The sequence below is a fragment of the Mus caroli genome, chromosome 16, assembly GCF_900094665.2.
Source record: "Mus caroli chromosome 16, CAROLI_EIJ_v1.1, whole genome shotgun sequence".
Taxonomy (NCBI): domain Eukaryota; kingdom Metazoa; phylum Chordata; class Mammalia; order Rodentia; family Muridae; genus Mus; species Mus caroli.
The window spans coordinates 42,356,601-42,378,015 of NC_034585.1; the positions used below are offsets into that span (position 1 = coordinate 42,356,601).

Genomic DNA, 21,415 nt, shown 5'->3' on the forward strand with positions numbered 1-21,415 from the left:
AACCAATGCATTTTGTGGAATAAAAAATTTGCATAAACCCTTAAATTAAAAAAATAGGTTTTTTGAGTATATACATACCAAACTTTTAATTATTATTGTCCCATTGAGAAAATACTTATACTGACTCACACAAATGCCAAGAAACTAAACAAATATATTGTATTTCCAAATAAGCTATAATTGTATGTTTTACTAGAAATCCAGAAACACTTGGTGGGCATCTGGGTATAATCAGAGGTTATGATACAGTGTGCTTTACTTTGCACTTAAATGATCCAAATTTCATCCAGAGTTAAAAAATGTTGCCAAGGAACACACAAGATTAAAGTTTAAAATTTAAATACACTTTATCATGGACACAAAGCATAGTACTTTAAAAGGTATCATGTATAATTTATTCATAAGAACACCAGGCAAATGATTAAAAGCACCCCATACACATTTCCATTTTAACTCACCTTCATTGGCAGAGTATTTTACCAGTAAGATTCGACTTGAACTTAGAGTAATGAATATAATGCCTAGCAGGAATGTGTACAGCGTTGGTGGGCCTAACCCAGGGCGCCTGGAGCATTTTCTTTCCATTCCACGGGTTTTTAATTGCCTTAAGAAGATCACTTTCATGAGCAGCCCCGTCGGCAGACCTAAGGATTAAACACAATGCAAATACTGAAGACTGTGAAAAATAGAAAAGGAAACCTGTAGACGTCTGGCCACAACTACAGCAGACCGAAGACAGCCGAGGAGAACAGAGAGGACTTAAAGGAAACAAACCATATTGCCAACATCTGATAGGAGAGGCAACTCTCAAGACAGAGTGGGGATGGCCAGATTGGAAATAAGTTAGGAAATGTGTAACTGACAGTTTGGGACTGCAGAAAAGCAGTTTATTCGTATTAACTTTGGTCCATAAGGAATGAATTTTGGAATGGCCTTTCCTTTCAGAGCAGAAAAAGAGCTCACTGGGAACGATTCTTTTACAGAAACGACCTCAGTGCAAATAGTTGAATCACAGCTAATGACTCTTAAGTGAACCAGGATGGGACCAGAGGGCTCATCTTGGGTCAGTGAGCCTAACTGATCGGTCTTTCACGACAGATGGTCACGAAACTCCAGGCAGGGTAAATACTTGCCCAACGCGCACAGGTAGGATGGGAACATAGAGCCGTCAAGGGCCGCAGACACAGGCCCAAATCAGAGAGCAGGTGGGCACAAGCCAATGGACAGAAGGCCAATGGGTCAGCACTCCTCCACCTCCGCCAGGTTTCCCTCGCTGTCAGGGAAACCCTCCCACACATGCGCAATTGGAATCGCGGGCGGCTCCCAAGCCCCTTAACACGCTCGAGCCACAACACTCAGCCCGCGAGGGCGCGGTTACCTCAGTCGCTCAGGGAAGGTTCTAGTGCAAGAACGGACATCATAGAGCCGAGATAGTGACTGCCTAGGTCCGTAGTAGCAGCAGTAGGTTTTGAAGACCCATTGGTGGGGAAACTATGAGCCGGGAGCAAAGGCGACAAAAACAAACAAACAAACAAAAAAGCCAATAAAAATCAACCCTTCTCCCGCTGCCTTCCAGGGCTGGAATACAAAGCTAAGAGCCGCCCGCTAAGGAAGAGCAGCCTGAGCGTCCATTGCGCAGGCGCGCTCATTCCAGCGCTTCCGGGGGGCGGGCCGGAGCGAGGAGAGGCCGGCCGGTCCCGCCCCCCCGGGGGGGGGCCTCCTTTTGTCACGTGTCCCGGGAGAGTCGAGTCACGTGAGGCTTTAGGTGGCGGCGGGGCTGTTGGGAGAGTGTGAGAAGAGGAAGGGGAAGCCGGAAGGGGTGTTGAGTGGAGCTCCGGGGACGAGAGACAGCTTGGAGAAGGCCGGGGGCTGCGCGCGCACCCGCCTCTCGCTCAGCCGGCTTGGGCCCTCTGCGGCGGCGGCCAGGTGACAGCTGGGCCGGGCCTCCGCGTGTCACCGCCCCTCCCCCCCGGCCGGGCCGGTGCCGCTGCGAGGTTCGATGCCACTCGGGCACGTCCGGGGCAGTTTTTGACTCCCCTGTGGCCCGGATTGCGACAGTCCCTCCGTGTCCCATCGCTGCTCCAGCCCCAGGATGCAGAATGTGATCAACACGGTGAAGGGAAAGGCTCTGGAAGTGGCCGAGTACCTGACCCCGGTCCTCAAGGTAAGCGGGGAGGGTCTGGCTTGCTCTGCCCTGGTTGCCCAAGTCCCGGTCCCCAGCGTGGACGGGGTGTAGAAGGTGGAGGGGCGAGTCGCGCGGCCGGGTGCTGCCTCTTGCCTTGGGCTCCTGGGCCAGTCCCAAAGCTTGCTGGCTTCCCCGCTTCCACTAGAGTGAAGCTGGGTGCCTGCTGTCTCCACCGATCAGTGCCGCCTTGGGGTGCACGGCTAGGTGGTGCGGAGCAGAGGTACGAACGTTCTGACATCCATAGTCTTTTAAACAGGTAGACTGGGTTAACCTTTGAAAAGATGACAGCTTGGTGGCTAAACAGCATGCCACGTTTCCTTCCAAGTTTCATAGGAAGTTTTGCTTTTCGGGTGATCTAACTCCCAACTTCCTTAGGTTTCAGAGGAACATAGTAAACTGTAACATGTTAGTAACTCTGAGCTGAACTAGAGCGAAACTTGAAGTTTCCCAAGCCTTTAAGGTAGCCGTAAGTGATTATTAATCTTGGACTTTGGTGATCCTACAGCAACAGTTCAGCACAACCGATTGTATATTGTATAGATTGGAAACACTATTGACATTTTTAGGTGAAAGTTGTGATAAGTTAGCTGTTAGCACAGACTGGATTACTTGCTTTCAAAAGTAAATTTTCAGGGCTTCGTTCAGAGCTTTCTTACACCTTCTAGGCTACATACGGTAGGTAACTTGATTTTGCTTTGTAAAAAGCAAGCAGTAAATGAGAAACAGATAATTTTGCGTAGTTTTTGTTCTGTACTTAGCTTTCAGTTAGAATTTTACCAATCTTAGTGCAGGGGTGAAATCTGCTGATGGGCAGAGTAGGCTGTTCGATCTTTCCTTGGCAAGGGGGGAATGCTTTTCAATAATTATTTCTAAAATACTTTTGGGCCAGGCGGTGGTGGTGCACGCCTTTAATCCCAGCTCTTGGGAGGTAGAGGCAGGCGTATTTCTGAGTTCGAAGCCAGCCTGGTCTACAAAGTGAGTTCCAGGACAGCCAGTGCTACACAGAGAAACCCTGTCTTGAAAAATACCAAAACATAAAGTAAAATAAAATACTTTTGAAAATAATACACTTTTGGATCAAGTTTGAAGAATCTGGAACAATTGCAAAGAGAATCTTCTTTTGTTGTTTTATATGTTTACTGTGACAGTCAAGTTAAGATTTACTCTTTTACTTAAGAATTGGAAAATAATTTCTACACTGACATCAAATGCTTCTTTTATATGTTATACTTCCAGAATATTGTATCTGTGTAGATTCACAGTGTTTTAATAATGTGCCATCAATTTAACTTTTAGTCTGAGGGAGAGATGAGCAAAACGCTTCTCAATTAAATATGAAATGGCTATCTTGTATAGCACTTGCATTTTGTTGAACTTGTAGAATGGTTCTTGAGGAATCAAAAAATACACACACACACACACACACACACACACACACACACACACACACTGTGTAGACTTAGATGGTTTGGACCGCACTTTGTAGCTCAGACTAACCTTGAATTCTTAGAGACCCACCTTCTTCTGCTTCCCAAGTTCTGAGGTTAAAGTGTTTTGCCGATCTTCCTGGAGGCAATGTGTGGCATATGTTTTTAGTATAAAAGAGAATTAACGGCCCCTCCTGGTGACTTCTGTCACTCCTGTAAAGAGAATCCTCATAGATCTCCCTAGATGAGGGAAGGGAAAGAGAGACAGAGAGACAACCCAGAAAGAGATGAACCTTTGTTAGGAAGTGAAGGGTTAGAGATGGCTTTGTTTAGGCGGCAGCCTTGTAGTAAAGCCGAAATCCTTAGAGTGATCTTGAAGGGTCTCTGGTTACTACAAGTCCTAGTCTCCTCTAACGTGTGAGTACCACGGCGTAGCCTCCCTCCTTAGTACACAATCAAGCAGACTTTTGCTTCTAGAATTTTTTTTTTCCTCCCTTGGCCAGCAATCCTTTTACTCCAAACAGCCTTATGGTTTTAGTCTTTTTTCTATCCTTTATTTATTTATAATATATTTTGTTCTTATTTCTTGAGAATTTCATAAATGTGTACATTGTATTTTGGTTATATCCATCTCTCCCTCCCCGCCTCCAATTTCTTCCAGATCACCCCCAGCATATACCTCTGCCCACTTAATGTTTTCTTTTTAATTCTCTGAGCACAGTCACTGCTGCCTAGGTGTGTGTGGGCATAGGGTCACCCACTGGAGAATGGACAACCTACCAAAGACCAAAACTTGAAGAAAAGAGACTTATCTTCTCCTAGCAGCAGTCATCTGCTAGAGGCTAGGAGGACTGCTTTCAAAGTATCAGGCTTTGAAAGAGACTGATACACTCAAACTCAGAGTGCCAGTCATTACCTGTACAAGATCAAGCCAATCAAAATTCCATTGGGTTCTGGAGGTGCTAAGTTGAACCCTTAGCCAAGGAGTTATTTTTATACCACCTCTCCCCTACCAGTTTTTTTTTTTTTTCTTCTTCATGCTATAAAGATCAGTTTGATTTATTTTTCAGGCATGTAGCACATTGTCTCAAATTGTACTGTCATATAATGGTAAATATTTGTTGAATAAATAATATTCACAAATGGATGTCTTATGTTGTAGACTGTACCACAAAAATCTTGTAAGTAAAATTGTGGAACAAAAATTAGTTAATAGCATTGTTGCTTCGGAGGAGAAAATACTGTTAAAAGTTTAATGAAGCTGGTGGTAGTGATACAGTGCCTAGAATGTTCTGGAGCCTGAGGCAGGAAGCTTTTCAGTTACACACCAGCTTGGCCTCAGTAACAAAACCCAATCCAGAAGAAAATAAATCAAAACAAAAGAAGAAAGTTATGATGGTGATGAGAATAATGGAAAATATGAAGTACTAAATGATTTCTCCTGCTGGCTTTTAATATATCAGTTTATTTAATCATTGTCTGTGATAGAGTGCTGCAAAATGACTTGTTCCCCAACAAGGGCCGCTCTGATCTAAATATTAGCATGCTTTTTAAAAACTGTACTGATTAAATTATACTGCAAGTGATTTCTTGTCATTCATCTACATTATACATTTGTCTTTGTTAGCAAGGACTAGTGTTATTATACACAGTATATTTAGGTTTTAGTGTTTTGTTAGTTTCATAGTATATTCTTCATTGTCCAGGAGGGGCAAATATTTGTCCCTAAGACATTTTTTAGTTGAATGTGAACATGGTCTAATACTTTTATTCTTTCTGCCCTCTTTAGGAATCAAAATTTAAGGAAACGGGTGTAATCACCCCAGAAGAGGTGAGTGTTGAAGATACCCTAAAGCCTTTATATTTTTACAATTGTTTTAGACTAGTGCCTTTTCCTCTTTGTTAGAAAACATCTTGACTTTTTTTTTTTTTTTTAGTAAATTACATTTAGGTAACTATAATAATTAGGTTAAGAGAATTTCTACGTCCCTTAGCAGATGATATAGAACATCTTTTCATTTTTCTGCTTCTCATATTTCTTTGTAGTTGAACTCTTTGTGGAAGTGACAGTTGGGAAAGGGAGATGAATAGATAGTTGTGTTTACTTATCTTTTATTGCTGTGAGGATGTGCCCTGGCTCTGGCATTTGCTGTTTTGGCTCTGTTTAGACCAAATGTATATTTTATGATATTGTGTTAAAACTTTGATTGTGATTTTTTTCTCCTGTCATTTAGCTTAATTTTACATAGTTGACACTGAGTATTTTACCATGTTTTCACTTTGTCTTTTAAACAAATTGTGTTGACAGTTAAGTACTGTTAGAGCTATGGAGATTTTACCTGCTCCCTGTACTTTTTAAACTTTTCGCATAGAGCAATATTTTGAATGTCACTTCATTTTATTTGCTCAAAAGTTTGTATTGTTATCTCATTCATATAGATAGTTCATCCCCAGACAGATTAATCCCAGGGGATAAATTTTATGAATGAACACTTGCTTACTTGCTCTTACTAAAAGCAACAGATTTATTTAAAATTGATCTTCAGTTTTATTATTATTCATTAGCAGTAGAGTCATATTCCTTGTTTTGATCGAAACATAAAACGAGCTTTTCCCCCCCTTCTTTCTTCCACTACCTCTCTCTCTCCCTCCCCCCTTTCTCTCTTTCTCTTTTCTCTACCTCATCTCTTTCGGCTGCCACCTTTTCTCTCCCAATAAAGCCTCTTCCACCTGGAAAAAAGAGGAAACATAAAATGAGCTGTGTTGCATGATGAGGCACTGGGTCTCGCTATAAACTAAGACTTTAAAGCAGTATCCAGTTATGGCGCTACTATCTGCAGTTCAGTTCATTGGAGGCCTAATAATGGCCTGCTGTACTGATTGGACTTGTTTTTTTTATATTTTTAAATTGCCTTTATTCTTAATAAAGACCTGGGGTGTTGTGGAAAGAGCCTAAGGAATGTACTTTTTAGAACCATCTGTCTAATCTGCTAGCTATATAGGTCTAGGCATCATGTTTACCCCTCTGTAAAATGAGGGGCTTGGAAGGGAAATTCTTTGAAAGCACTTACTTTGCTTTAGATGTCATGATTGTAATCTGTTCAATGCCAATTAAAAGTCAGTTTTGTTCTTAAGGGTCTCATTAATTTTCTTCCTGAACAGGCATTGTTTAGCTGTGGATTTTTAATTACCTGAAATCAAGAGCAAAGATAATCATATGCTGTGCTTGCATATTTTGCTCTATCTTTACTGTGTGAATATAACTAATTGTTGGCTGCAGTGCTATAGAATCAATCTGTTTTCAAACAAAAATTCATCCTAATGTGAATAAATTAATAGCCTCATGAAGTATGAATTTTCCCTTAAAAAAAAAAAAGAACTAAGGCAAAATTAGCTTAATTTGATACAAAGCTGTAATGCTAGGCTTAGATAGAACTTAATTAAAGGATTGAACTAAATTAGAATGAGCCTGAGGGAAGACAATGAGAAGGTATGATTTGCTTGGGATAAATACTACATACTGAATTGAGTTGTTAATTTGTTTCTTCTTATTTCTCGCTCTTACCCACAAGTTTCCAGCTCTCTTTGTCTTCATTGAGAAACGTGGAAATATTTTTGTTTCAAGAGAGGCAGCATGATACTGTATCTGTTGGGGACAAGCACATGCTGGCCTAACGAATTTAAATAGTGATAAATTAATTAAAGGTCAGTTGAGGAATAGTGTCTGCTAAAATGCAAATATTGGATGTAGCTTGTTAGATCGAGTACTAACCAGTATTGTGTATTGAGAAACACCACAGAAGAATTTCTACTATGAGAAAACTACTATAAACAATTGTTAATTTGACTCTAATAAGTTATTTCACTTGAGTTTTGAAACTAGTAATAATGGCTTTTGCTAATGAGGACAGACATCCACATGTGCTAATTGTTGGTGCAGTTCTGTGGGTTTCTTTTTTCAGTTTTATTTCATAATGTTTTGTTATATTTAAATAGTTACTATCAAGGGACCACTAGATAAAATTAATGTCTTATGATTTGAAGACAATATAATTAAAGAATTTTCATTTTTAATAATCTCTTTGGCTTGCATTTTGTTAATTTGTTACTCTGATGTGTTAAATTTCTGACAATCACACAGCTAAAAAAGCAACACTTGGTTGTGGTAACCCCCAAATGCATTAAATGAAAGAAGAAAAAGTTTATGTTTGGAATAAAGTTGCAATATCTTAACTTTGGTGATATAGCATCTTAAGTAGGCTAGCTATTTTCTGAGTGCTTATACAGCTGAATTTTACTCTCTCAATTGAAAATGGACTTTTGGATAGATAGACTTTTTCAAAAGGTATTGAGAATATGAAAAGTCTCCTAATTTTGTGCTGTGTAATAACCCACAAATAATAGTTTTAAGTTAGAACTGTTGTGAAATAGAGGCAATTGGGAAAGCATTTTCAAGTCTTTCCAGTGGTTACAATGTCGCTCTGCTTAGTGGACTCTTGTTTTCTGCATTTAAAGGTAAGCCAGTTTAGTATTCTTCAGCCAGATTACCTTATATTCATGTGAACTAGAACATTTTCAAATATTAAATTGTTTTTCCCTGAGTCTAATTTTTATTTGTGATAAAAAATGAAAGCTGATGTAATGGTCAGCCTGCTCAGAAAGCCCAAGGAATCCATTAGCTCTTTCCTTTTTCTCCTCCTCCTCTCCCTCTATATGTTTCCCTCTAGAAATTTTTTGCACGGGTCTCATGTATCCCAGGCCAATCTGGAATGTACCGGGTGGCTGACAAGGCCCTTGAACTCTTTGGTCCTTCTGCTTCCACCTCAGAAGTACTGGGATTACATGTGTGTGCGATCAGGTTTGCTGCTGGAAAGCCAGCCTGGACCCCAGATCTGATTTTACAAATACTTTCTTAGTTTGTTAGAACTTAAGTTTCTCTCCCCCCCCCCATCTCATGTTGTTTGTTACTATAGTATAATTGGTTTTTTAAAAAAGATTTATTTATTTTATGTATATATAAGTATACTATAGCTGCCTTCAGACACACCAGAAGAGGGCATCAGGTCCTATTACAGATGGTTTTGAGCCACCATGTGGTTGCTGGGATTTGAACTCAGGACCTCTGGAAGAGCAGTCAGTGCTCTTAACGGCTGAGCCATCTCTCAAACCCCCATAATTTTTTTTAATGAGTCCTTTTAAGAATATAATAAAGCTCTCTTTCAATATTGGTCCAGGGTTGGGAGAGACACAGAATGCTTGTTTAATATGCCCCAGGGTTGATACCACCAAAAAATTAAAAAAGGTTTCTTAAAAAATAGAGGGCTAAAGAGGTGCCTCAGTGTTAAAAGATCACTAGATAGTGCAGAAAACCTGAGTGTGGTTTGCAGCAACCACATGATGGCGCACAACCATCAGTTAACTTCAGTTCTAGAGGACCTCATGCCTTTTTCTGACCCCGATGGACACCAGGAATGCAAAGACATGCACATGCAGGCAAAGCAGGATGTGCCGAGTCCTGAAGTGACTTGATGTGCTAGGGTGGGTTGGTCCCCAGGGGTCCTCCCCCTTCTCAGAGGAGAAGGGAATGGGATGTGGGAGGAGGGACTGTGAGAGGGGGAGTAAAGTGATAAGAGATCTGGATGTAAAGTGAATAAATAAATAAATTAATGGATAGAGCTAAGAAATACCACAGGAGGAAGAAGAAACCTCCACTGTAATGAAATAGGTTGACATTAGACCTATATCTGTATCTTTAAACATCTTCCTTGAGTTTCCAGTCCTTAACAGGACTCTATTGAATTGCAAGATAGATTTTGACACTTGATGTTCGTTCCCTTGCCTTCCGGCAATTTCAAGGTTTCAAATTTAAGGTTTGAAACATGATTTGATGATGAAAATTGAATTAAAGATAAGTGTTTGCCTGCCGGTTGTGATGGTGCCTCACTGGGACACAGAGTCAGCTGATAGGCCAGTCTCTCTACAAAGTGAGTTCCAGGACAGCCAGGGATACACAGAACACAAAACAAAATGATAGCAGTGTTTTTCTTTCAAAATTGAGGTTTTTATAGGTGCTAAACAAAACTTTTTTAAGTTAACTAATTGTAATTCTTCAGCTTGATAAAGCAAGTTTTGGGCTATTTTCATTTTAATTGATTATTGAGTCTCAGAGTTACCCAGGGTGATCAGTTTGGTATTTTGCCATACTGTATTCAGTGATGTTCAATGTATCTTTTCCGCTTTTTCCATATTCCTTGCAATCCCTGCATAGTTTGTGGCAGCTGGAGATCACTTAGTCCACCACTGTCCAACATGGCAATGGTAAGTAATGTTGAGTGAAAATTGGAACACTGCTGAGCCTTAGGATTACAGGCAGTTTGTAAAGTGATTAACACATGAAAAGTCGGAAGATGAGCTAGCTTAGCCTTCTTCACTAGGTTCTTCTCCTGAAACAGTGAACCCCCAAGGAAAATAAAGGGTGAGGGGTGGAGGAGGGTAGGTGTCATGTATTTTACTTTGTTCTTTTAGCACAAAGTGTAGACATACTCAAATCCACTTAACTTCCTTTGCTAGTATTTTCTTTGTTTTTCTTAAATCTGATCTGTGGTTCTTTTAAAAATATGATTAAGAGTTTAATAAATTTGAACATTTTTGTGATGAATGCAGAGATTTTATGGAGCTTATGTTTTTTAAGATATAATACCTGAACTTAAACATCACAGGTGAATGTCCTGCTTTGAAAATTGTCTGGGATTAGGCCCATAAAGAATTAGAAAGAATTTTTCAATAGCATTATTCTTAAATACCAAAGTAATTTAACATAAATATGCTTTATAATGAATGAAAGTTTATTACTTTTTAGTACTAACAGATGGGTTTTTTCTAAAATCTTATTTCAGTGTTGGCTGACCTGTTGTGTTTGGGTCACAGTTGTCTGTACATAATAAGCTAGTTTCATGTGTATGTTGTAGGGATGTTTTAATATGCTGTATCTTCTTGTTAATGATGTTTTTCAGTCTTCTTGAGTTTCATGCGTTTTCAGTTATACTTGGAAGATACAGTTCTAATTATTGGATTCTAGGATGACAAGGTTGTAGTTCGTTCCAGTTTTCTTTTTAGCTAAAGAATTTAATCACCTGAATTATTTTAAACCAAAGTTAGAAAATTCTTTCATTTGTAACCTGTTTTAGTTCCTTTCATTTTTGTTTTTAACATGTACCTGAAATAGTTGTCATTGATTTTTACATTTGCTGTGTATCTTATAGGGCATAAATTCTTATGTACCAAGAAATGACATATTGTCAGCTTCATTTACTTATATGTGCACATGTCTGTATTTTTGCCCTAAAATATAAAAATCTGTAGATGCTCTCTGATTTAGTATGTTCTAAATTTCTTGCTATAATTAGGTCCTGGTGTGTATTTATACACATTAGAAATAAGGTAACACTTATTTGAACCAAATAACTTATTTGACTTTTCTTTACTATGATAGACCCATATTTCTTTATTAAAGGTCTTTTGTTGTTTTTGCCTTAAATTACCCAGGTAGTTAAAGTGTTGCAAGTTTAGCACGGTGAGGAGGAGCTGTGTATAAATAGGCAATATCTTTTGACAGGTATTAGTAGTTAAGATTACTGTATTTACAGACTTTTAAAAAACTACTGTGTGTGTGGTGTGTGTGTGTGTGTGTGTGTGTGTGCAGCATGCTAGAGCATGCATGTGGAGGTCACAGGATAATATGTGGGAGTCATTTCCCTTCTTCTCCCTCATGGATGCCAAAGATTGAACTCAGATGGTTGCAAGCACCCTTAGCCACTGAGATAAACCTTGTCAGCTTCACTTTTATAAATTGTGATTGTTGAAATAATTAAACTGTAACTGAGAACCCAGTCATACTCCATGCCAGAGCCTACACTTTTGTCCGAATTGCTGGGACCAAGGAATATTTATTTTAAAGGAGTCCCAGAAGCAAATATTTACATGCTAATATGTTTGTGTATGTAAGCCATGGTGGTCCTGACTCTGCTTCCCTTACAACTTAGGCACTGGTGTTGAATCTGATAGCTGAGTTCATTGAAAGATGATCATAAGGTTTATAAATAATATTCCTGGCTTTATATTATTCTCAATTCTGTGGGGTTTAAATTGAAGAAGCTTGAAAAGGCAACGTAACTTACAAGTCTTGTGTTGATACTTGTGAAGGCACCACATGCCAGCTCCGTCCTGGCCAGGTCTAGTAGATGGTGCACAGCAGACTGAGAGGGGTGCAGAGCACTCAGAATCACTACAGTTGCTCCTGACTCATAGTAGAAGTGGTTGAAGAAGAACCTACAGTCACTTGACTTGATCCCAGCTCTTCCAGCCTCTTTTACTGATTGTGAGCACTCTGACGCTTTCAACTTCAGTTTTGTTATTTATAAGACGGGAATAGCAGTAACAGTAACCTTTTAAAGACTGTATTGATAATTAATAATAGCTCGTGTTGGAGCTGGAGGTCCTGTAATTACATGCTGCAACAGGATTTTGTTTGCTATTAAGCATTATTTTCAGTACTACCATCTTTGATTCAATACCTTTTGTCTTTTAGTTTCAGTTTTAGACATAGTAGGCAGAGGGACTTTCTAAGTTTTTAGTGTATAGTCACTGCACACAGCGATAGGTTTTATCACTAGGCCCTTACCTTCCCCAGCCCATCCCCACTTCTAGGGCATAAGGGAACTTGCTGATTGTCTACGTTGTATGTATTAGCATACAGCTTTTCCCATCTCTTGCCCTTATCTCAAATGATCAGTACTTTGGTATTGGCAGTCTGAGAGGTTATATGATGGGATGCATTATGAAAGACCTGCAATTTTTTGTTGTTGTTTAGAACCAAGTCTAATAGTTTCCTAGTTCTATTATTCTACCATTTTAGCTTAATGTTAAATACAAATTCCTTCTGTCTGAGTCTCCCAATATATTTTACTCATGTTAGTATATGCTTTTCTGTGCCCTTACTTAATGGCAGACTTGCCTAGCAGTGCTAAAACAATTTCCACAGAAGTACATCCTTGATAGATTTTCATGTGATATTGTCTGTTACACATTTGACTTTTACAATATTTTGTATTTTTGTGTTTCCCACTGTTTTTAAAGGGCTACAGGGGAAGAATTGAAAGTGAAGGCATATCTACCGACAGACAAACAATTTTTGGTAACCAAAAATGGTAAGAATTATATCACTGTATTCATTAGTAAATTTTGCATAGTATACATATGTTTTTTTAAAGATTTATTTATTATACATAAGTACACTGTAGCTGTCTTCAGACACTCCAGAAAAGGGAGTCAGATCTCGTTACAGATGGTTGTGAGCCACCATGTGGTTGCTGGGAATTGAACTCAGGACCTTCAGAAGAGCAGTCAGTGTTCTTAACTGCTCTCTCCAGCCCTGCATAGTATATTGAAATAACAAAATCCCATTTATATTTATTGATTCTAATTTGTGTCTGAAGTTAGGCTTCTTGCAGATGAAAATTTCATGAAGAGTTGGGTTTTTTATCCCAGTAATGTTTTCTGGTTTTTATTTCTTCCTTTTTAGTTCTTTTTATCAAAAAGATCTAATTGTCATTGTATGGAAGAAGTCCTCAGGAAAACTTAGATTCCTCTTAATAGTTTTTTCTAAGTTGATTTCATAATCACAATATACTTAGCTGTTTGATTTTAATCTTTAGATGTAAATTTTTATGGAACATGAAATTGATTTTACCTTTGACATATAAAATCTTAAATTTAAAGATTTTATTATCCACTGTGCCATCAAAAGTTTACCCACAGGCACAACCCTTTTAAAATAGAAGTCATCTTATTTATGAAGTTAATTTTTAAAACATTAGAAGATTGTGATGGTCTTAAAATAACCATGTAACAATATATTGACTTCTGTTGTATTTTAACCTAAACTTGGAAGGCAGATAATATGTAACAAGTAGCAGTTTTGCAGGCACATGCCTGTGTGCTTTTTCTTGCATATAGGGATGAAAGAATGCTATCTGGACTGCATGGTAAGTGCAAGGCCAGCCTGAGCTATATAAGGAGACCTAAGGAGATCACATAGTCTCCAGTGATTAGATTCCAATTCAATTTCAGTGGTTAAAAAGGCAGAATGCTGGCTCTTACTCGGCTCAAAGCCCTGTGTTTGATGTACAGTACCAAAAACACAAGCAAAATATCCAGACATTCTTCCTATGCTGTATATATTTTTAAGGTTGATAATTTATATCCTGGTTGTTTAATCAGGAAATTAATGATGATGTCTTGAGCATAATGTTTATACCACATGTTATCGATAATTATAGGTTTATGAAATAATAGTACTCATTAATTAATACATCTTTATAAACATTTGGCACCGTTATTAAAGTAAAATTTAGCAGGTTATTGAATTTTAATCTGTTTATCCTTGGTAAATAATTGGAACTTAAATATGAAATTCACTTTAACAGTTACTTTAGCTTTGCATTCCAGAGGTCACCTCTACCACCTTTCAGTGTGACAGGTGGTGTTTGCTATTCTGAGACTAGAGCCATTAGTGTGAATATTATTCATCAGCTTGGAACTGAGCACCATCATCTGGCTTCAGCCAGCTGTTCCTCACAGATCATGGTAAAGGAAGACAGACAGCTCACACCAGAGCCTTTTTACTTGTCTTCTGATACAACAGACTGGGGAAGGATTAATGAATGGGGCTAGATAATGATGTGTCTGTGGGCTGAGTGTAACTCTTAAATTATCAGTCTCATTGGGAGGGAAAGGTTTACTTAATATTGAGTTTTTTCTTTTTAAGATAGACGCCTTCTTTTTCTAATGGATTTATTATTAGTGGGTTATATATTAGTAATTTGTTTGTTTGTTTTAACAGTTCCATGCTACAAACGGTGTAAACAGATGGAGTATTCGGATGAATTGGAAGCTATCATTGAAGAAGATGATGGTGATGGGGGATGGGTAGATACATATCACAACACAGGTGAGAAGTGTACAGAATAGCACGTATTTAGTTTAAACTATTTTAATGTTTTTTACAATCTTTTTATAACAGGCTTGATTTAAAATTTTAAAAGGGATACATAAGTTACAATTTTGTCCCCAAAGTCAAAAAAGAAAAGGTAGCATCTGCGGCTTCAGTTACAGCGTGAAATAGTCACTTATTTTCACTATTTCTAAATAGAAGAGAAAATAAATCCATGCAAAGTCCTGACGGCACATGCATTTGCTCTGAATCTCTTGTGCTAAAGTCTAGAGGAAGTGGTAGGCTCAGCATCATTCTAAACCCATTCCATCAGTCATTCTTCCCCGTCTGTTTCATGTTGTCATGCTTCCCGTACCCCGAGCCCCCGATCCTTCAGAGAATTTTCAATACTCTTCACTAATTTTCTCAAGGTTGGAAGATAAAGGTAGCATGCTGGTAGTAAATAGCCTGGTGACTGACTAAAATGATTATTTATAGTGTAGTTTCTCTGAAAAGCTGGAGAGGTACTGTATTTTTTAGTTGCATTTTATTTTAGAAACACTATCCTAAACTTTGAACCTACATATAGGATCCTAATGCACAGAGCTAAGTAGGTGTTAGTGTGCTTGACTGGCAAAATTCTACAAAATGTTGACTGCTAAAAAATGTTTACTTAAAGATACAGAACAAGTAGCACCATTTTTTCCTCTGTGGGAAATAGCAATAATATTGCTTTTCAGCTTATTAAATGCATGTAATTAATTCTTATCTTCATTGGAGATACTTAAAGAATTAAAACTTTGAACTGTATCTCAGGATAAGGCAGTACTCCCAACTAAGGCCAGTTTGCCTTGCTTCACCTCATCCAGGTTTCATTGTTGTTTTTTCCTATTAATTAGCCTCTGTATTGGTCAGTTCTTTAGAGGCGCAGAACCAATAGGGGTGTGCTGGAAGGATAGGTATGACAGGAGAAATGGAGGTTTCTGTCATGCGAGAGGAAAACCACGGGACATAGGAATGGATTTATTTACAGTTTTGACTAGACCTGAAATAGAAAAGATCTCTTCCTTCTCTTCAGTGATGCTATGATTTTACAGAAAAGATGAGGAAAGTTCAGGAAATGTAATGTAGATTTAGCTAGGACATAAATTGTCAGGCCTAAGTGAATACTCTCCCTCTTCCTCTATAGCCAGGACTTAAATCCTACTCTCTCCCAGGATAGGATCTCATGTGGAAATTTTAATTCTCCAGTGCTCGTCCTTTGAGGATCACTGCTACACTGTAATATAAGTAGATATATTTTAAGGAATTGGTTTATATGACAGTTGAACTTTGCAGGGTATGCCCCAACAGGCTGGAGCACCAAAGAGCGGTTGATACTGCAGGCAGTTATTTATTGGCTTTCATTTCCTTTTCTCTCCTTTACTTGATTGGATGCAGTTTACCTACTTTTTGAAAGACGATTTGCTTTATTTAATACTGGTTTTAATATTTATTCCAAGTCTCTTAGAAAAAGTACCTCCACTGCAACCTTTGGACTAGTTTTTGACCAGCTAGCTAGCTAACCCAACACTAACCAGATTGACAGAATAGAACATCACAAGTCTGGAGTGTGACTATTTATAAACATTTGAGCTTTCTTTTGCTTTGTCAGGTGTGCTATACTTTTAAAATTAAGAATATTTTAAAAATTATCTTTTTGACAATTTACATATATGTCTAGTATACCTTGTTCATATCCTTGGTTACCCCTCTCACTTTATGTCCTTTTAAAAAAGTTCTCATGTCCTTATTGTTTTTATGTGTGTGATGTCTTATCAATATGTATGTCTGCATCGGGTGCACACAGTGGAGTGCCTGGGGAGGCCAGAAGAAAGAGTATAGGATTTCCTAAAACAGGAGTTAGAAACAGTTCTTATTTACCATGTGTGCTGGGAACCTAACCTCCATCCTCTGGAAGAGCAACCAGTGCACTTAACCTCTAAGCAGCCCCTCCTTTGTTTTCTTTTTAAATGATTTCACTGAGTTGAATTAATGTACGCTACATGTACATTGATGTGGGACCAACCACCAGAGCTTGGGCAATCCACCAGTGGTGCCTGCCTGCAAAACAAACACAAATCTTTATCTACCGCCCTGAGCAGCCATCAACACCAGTGGTACTCACTTGGGGTGGAACCTCATGAGTACCTTCCCCATCCATGATGTAAGCTTAATTGGCTTAAATCTGATGTAAGTCTTGTGCAGATAAGCAGAGAGTTGCTGTGAGATCATGAGTGCATTGTCCATGTCATGTCAGAATACAGCACCCCTCAGCATTCCTTCCCAACCCACCAGCTTCTCCTTTCTTTCTACCACTTCTTCACTGACGTTCCCTAAGCTTTGGGGATAAAGAGTCATACTGAGGGCTGAGCACCTACCTAGTAGTCACTTAGTCTTAGCCCTTTTGACCATCAGGAATCTCTGCATGACTGTTTCCCACTGCAGAGAGAGGCTTCTCCAGCAAGTGCCTGGGGTTGGGTGTAATGGGACACTACTACATTATTATATTTTGACTGATACATTACTATATTTTGGCAGATTGATGAGGTTTCTTTTTATGTCCAGTAAATAATTCTGTATTTTTAGTTTGATTGATAGATTTGGGTTTTACCGTCTTGATTGATCATATCTATTGTAGGATGATAGCCAAAGTGCTATGAAATAAAGACTTGTAATGCTGGTCTTTGGAGGGTGCCATCTTCCATTTGTGAAGGTGAGCTCATAACCCTTTGGTTTAGGACTGTTAAAGGCATGCCGACTTTAGAGTAAGAAAATACGCTGCATTGATTGGGAGCTAAATGCATTTTGAATTTAGGACTTTAAATCTGTTGTAATATTAGGTCCTGAGTTTCTTACTGAGTGTCCCATCCTGTTAAACTGTCCTTTTGAGGACTGATGGGTGCGTGGGATTGAATCGCTATGCAGGACTGTGGTGTAGTGCTGCTGCTTATCTGCATTATACCTTTCTGTGACAGGGACTTCTGAGGATGTACCACTGAGTGATACAGTTAAAATAGTTAACCAAAGTCTGTCTGTCAACTTCATTTCTTCATAGGGAGAAAATGTTACTCTCTTTTACAGATGGAATTTGTACAGATAAAATGTAGACATTCTTGGTGAAGTAAAAGGTCTGTAAGAGTGTGGTGTGGTCTTACTACATTCAGATGGCCAATGTTTTTGAAGCAAATAGTGTGTGTCAACAAAACCAAAACCTAATTTTGATGCAGGTCTAATTAAACTGTAAACAGAAATCATATAGTCTCTTGATTGTAGTGTGTGTTGTGAAAAAAAAATCAAATGAAGAATAGAAAATGGACCAAGTCATGGTAATATAATACATTTCTAAATTAGAATTTTTGAGGCATATTTTGGGAGGTACCTTTGGATTGTTTGGAAAAGTTCATTTGTAAAGATTCTGTCGAAATATGCCTGTTTCAGTGTTGTAAGCATTTAAATGTTTTATTCACATAACTGGAATGTTTGCGGCTTAATTTTAGTTATTTTTTTCTGCTGAATTCTAAACAGGTATTACAGGAGTTACTGAAGCAGTTAAGGAGATTACACTGGAAAGCAAGGTATTACTTAACGTTTCTAAAGTCAGTGACCCTAGTTTTTTGCCTATACTTAAATTTTAAATTGTATTTGTTTATTTATTTTGGGTGTGTGTATATGAATGTGTGTATATCAAGGCAAGGATGTAGAAATGTGGTGGATACCTTGGGGTAGTTGGTTCTCTTGTTCCGTGGTGTGGGCCCAGCAGATAGAATTCAGGTAATCAGGCTTGTAACTTATGAACTGCAGTAAAAGTACTAGTGTAAGTGCACTGACAGTAAACGCTTACAAGGACGATTTGTGAGAGGAGCCTTTGCTGATGTTATATTACTATTACATTTTGTAGTTTATTCTAACCCATTTTATTGTTTCCTTTCTTAAATTACTGGTAGTAACTTCTAAAATTCTGTTTTTAGAGGTTTCACTGTGTACTTTAGTATCAGCCAAAATGGTGACATTTTGAAAAACCGTTTTAAGTTTGTGTGGGTAAACCTAAGTATGATTGGGTGAAGCTCTTGTGCTGGTACATTTGCACAGACGTTTCAGCCCTTTTCTCAGATTGATTGCATCTGCTTTATATTTTTATATGATTGTTTGAAATGCTATGAAAAAAAACAGAATGCTTGCTGTTTTTCTTTTTCTTTTTTTTTTCTTTTTTTTCCGAATACAGGGTTTTTCTCTGTAGCCCTGGCTGTTTTGAAACTCACTTAGTAGAACTTAAGAGATCTACCTATTTTTGCCTCCTAAGTGCTGGGGTTAAAGCTATGCTCCACCACTGCCCAGCTACTTTTCTTTTTTTAACAAATGAAGATATGGATTGCTTTCTTAATTTCTATTTCATTTTAATGTAGGGATCATATAAATGTTCCTTGTATTGGTTTTAGTTTTAATATATGTGTTGCTGTTTTTTTCCATCCATCCATCCATCCATCATTCAATCAGTTCTCTCCCCCTCCCCCAACCCCCGTGTGGTTCCCTACATAAATTACTAATTTAAGGCCTTTGTGTGTGTGTGTGTGTGTGTGTGTGTTAGTCACTGTATCTTTGGGGATTTATTACCTGGAACTTAAAGAATAAGAAAGTAAAATATGCTTTGTAATTTGGGAGTGATGGTTCACTGGCCAAGGCATTTATCCTTTTGATTTTCTAATTTTTGGAAGTATGACTGAGAAGAAATCTTACAAATTGTGTTGTTGCTTCACAACATGTTGTTTATTTTGTCTGTTGTGCCTCAGATTTGTAGTGGCAGATGGCAAGGTAATATGGTTGGTGTTTGGTTTTGTATTGGGAATTGAAGGCGGAACCTGTCGCTTAGGGTGCTAGGCAAGAGCTTCATTGCTGAGCTGCTTGTCTCTCTCAGTAGCCAGACAGCGTCTGACTAGGTTTCCCTTGTTGGCCTAAAACTTGCTATGAATGTAGCTCAGAGAAACTTAAACTTATTCTTTCTGCCATAGGCTCCCAGTTAGCTGGAGTTACTTGTTTTAAGCCAGCAGGCCTACCTAAAAATTTTTTAACAAATACAGTAATGGTTATTTTGATACTTAACTTTCTTGTTCTAAAGAGGAAGTGGTGAACTATATTTTTTAGCTAGGTATATGCCTTCTGTAATTTATTATAAATAGAACTTTCTTTTTTTTGTAATTTAGTCTTTACAATATTCTCCATCTGAACTCAAGTGTTGTTCATTTCTACCCTGTTGTGTCAATGACATCTGACATTGGAAAGTTCATTAAATAATTATCCAAGTACTGACAATCTTCTTTGGTTTACATTTTAAGTGTAATAGAGATATATTTCATTTGTTTCTAGTTGTAAATAAGCCCTAAGTAGGCTCTCACTGGCATTATTCTTTCTTATATAATACTATTAATAAGGTGAATGAAAATGTAATTGTAAGCTCTTATAACTTAGATTTATCCAGCTAGGATATTCTCAGTAAGTTAGCATATAATAAAGCTTCACACTTCATTTCAAATTACAATGTGTTTGACTTATAAATATGTAGTTTTTCTTTACGTTGTAAATAGGCAGGTTAACATAACTTTGAACTAGCTTTTTAATACCAATGCATTATTGGTAGTTAGCAGTAAAAGTACTTTTTGGCACTTGTGAGATGACTCAGTGAGTGAAGGTGCTGACTGCCAGGTCTGATGAGCTGAATTCAATCCCTATAATTCATATTGATGGGAAGAGAGAACCAGCTTCTAAAAATTTCCTCTGAACTCCATACATGTGTACACACACCAAATAAATGGTTTTTTTTACAAGTATGTACTGTTGCAGTGAGGCTTTGGTTGGAAATGACTTTTAAAATGGTCATTTTAGGGTAATAATAATGATATGTACCCTCTGATACTTCTCAATCACAGCATCTAGCATGGTACTTCCAGTGAATTATTTATGGGTTAGTCATTGTCATTGGTGTGTGAATTTCTAGGGAACATAAACTACCTGATTAGATGATACTGATTTTTTTTTTTACTGTGGTCAGTTACCATTGTGCTCAGTGCTCAGTATGAATATTTATGAGGATGGCCACCTAATGCTGGAGTTTCTGTAAGATGGCATCTTCTGGTTATGTCAAGGCTACCTTAGCTACACTCTGTGGTCTTCTCTTGGTGAAATCACCTAACAGTGATTTCTCACAATGTGTCCTCATTACTAAATGGTACATGGTCGTAAAACTATTCACAGAGGAAGCACAGGCAGTCAGAGGAAGGAGATTTCTTCTGTTTTCTTCCCTCTGTATCACCAACACCAAGAATAGAACCATGTATGTGACGGGCTGTCTAATAATGTTTTTGAAGGAAATAAATACTGCTGATAAAAATCTCATGTTAAGTATGCTTCATGTTGAATTAATGAGTGTACACTTGCATAACTTAAGTGTAATTAATTTCAAAGGACAGTATAAAACTCCAAGATTGCTCAGCACTGTGTGATGAAGAAGACGAGGAAGATGAAGGGGAAGCTGCAGACATGGAAGGTATTGCTAGTTTAGATTGCTTTAGTTCCATTAGACTGTTGATTCTTGAATATTTATACATCATGTGGACTAAGAATTCTTTTCTGTTTGCTTAACATTTAAGAGCCTTGTGAATATTTAGTTTATTTTATATTTTATCAGGTCAGGATAAAACTTACTTTGGGCCAGGCAGTGGCGGCACACGCCTTTAATCCCAGCACTTGGGAGGCAGAGGCAGGCGGATTTCTGAGTTC

General features: G+C 38.1%; 2 protein-coding genes across 4 annotated transcripts in view; one reads left to right on the top strand and one right to left on the bottom strand.

Moving 5' to 3' along the window:
• Slc35a5 (solute carrier family 35 member A5) overlaps positions 1 to 1,651 on the bottom strand; it is a 20,818-nt gene extending 19,167 nt beyond the window's left edge. For 2 of the 3 annotated variants that reach the window (XM_029470705.1, XM_029470704.1), the window contains exons 1-2: positions 1,134 to 1,337; positions 459 to 644 (exon numbers count right to left, since the gene is read on the bottom strand). In XM_029470705.1, coding sequence (XP_029326565.1) covers positions 459 to 644; positions 1,134 to 1,161 — 214 coding nt within the window. In that variant the 5' untranslated portion in view covers positions 1,162 to 1,337. Of the gene's footprint in view, positions 1 to 458; positions 645 to 1,133; positions 1,338 to 1,378 lie in introns of those variants that run through there. The other variant, XM_021184714.2, reaches the window with a different exon arrangement.
• Positions 1,652 to 1,742: 91 nt separating this feature from the next.
• Atg3 (autophagy related 3) overlaps positions 1,743 to 21,415 on the top strand; it is a 29,201-nt gene continuing 9,528 nt past the window's right edge. Inside the window, exons 1-7 of the mRNA XM_021184720.1 lie at positions 1,743 to 2,164; positions 5,402 to 5,443; positions 9,881 to 9,930; positions 12,748 to 12,818; positions 14,513 to 14,620; positions 18,170 to 18,219; positions 21,101 to 21,182. Coding sequence (XP_021040379.1) covers positions 2,093 to 2,164; positions 5,402 to 5,443; positions 9,881 to 9,930; positions 12,748 to 12,818; positions 14,513 to 14,620; positions 18,170 to 18,219; positions 21,101 to 21,182 — 475 coding nt within the window. The 5' untranslated portion in view covers positions 1,743 to 2,092. The remainder of the gene's footprint in view (positions 2,165 to 5,401; positions 5,444 to 9,880; positions 9,931 to 12,747; positions 12,819 to 14,512; positions 14,621 to 18,169; positions 18,220 to 21,100; positions 21,183 to 21,415) is intronic.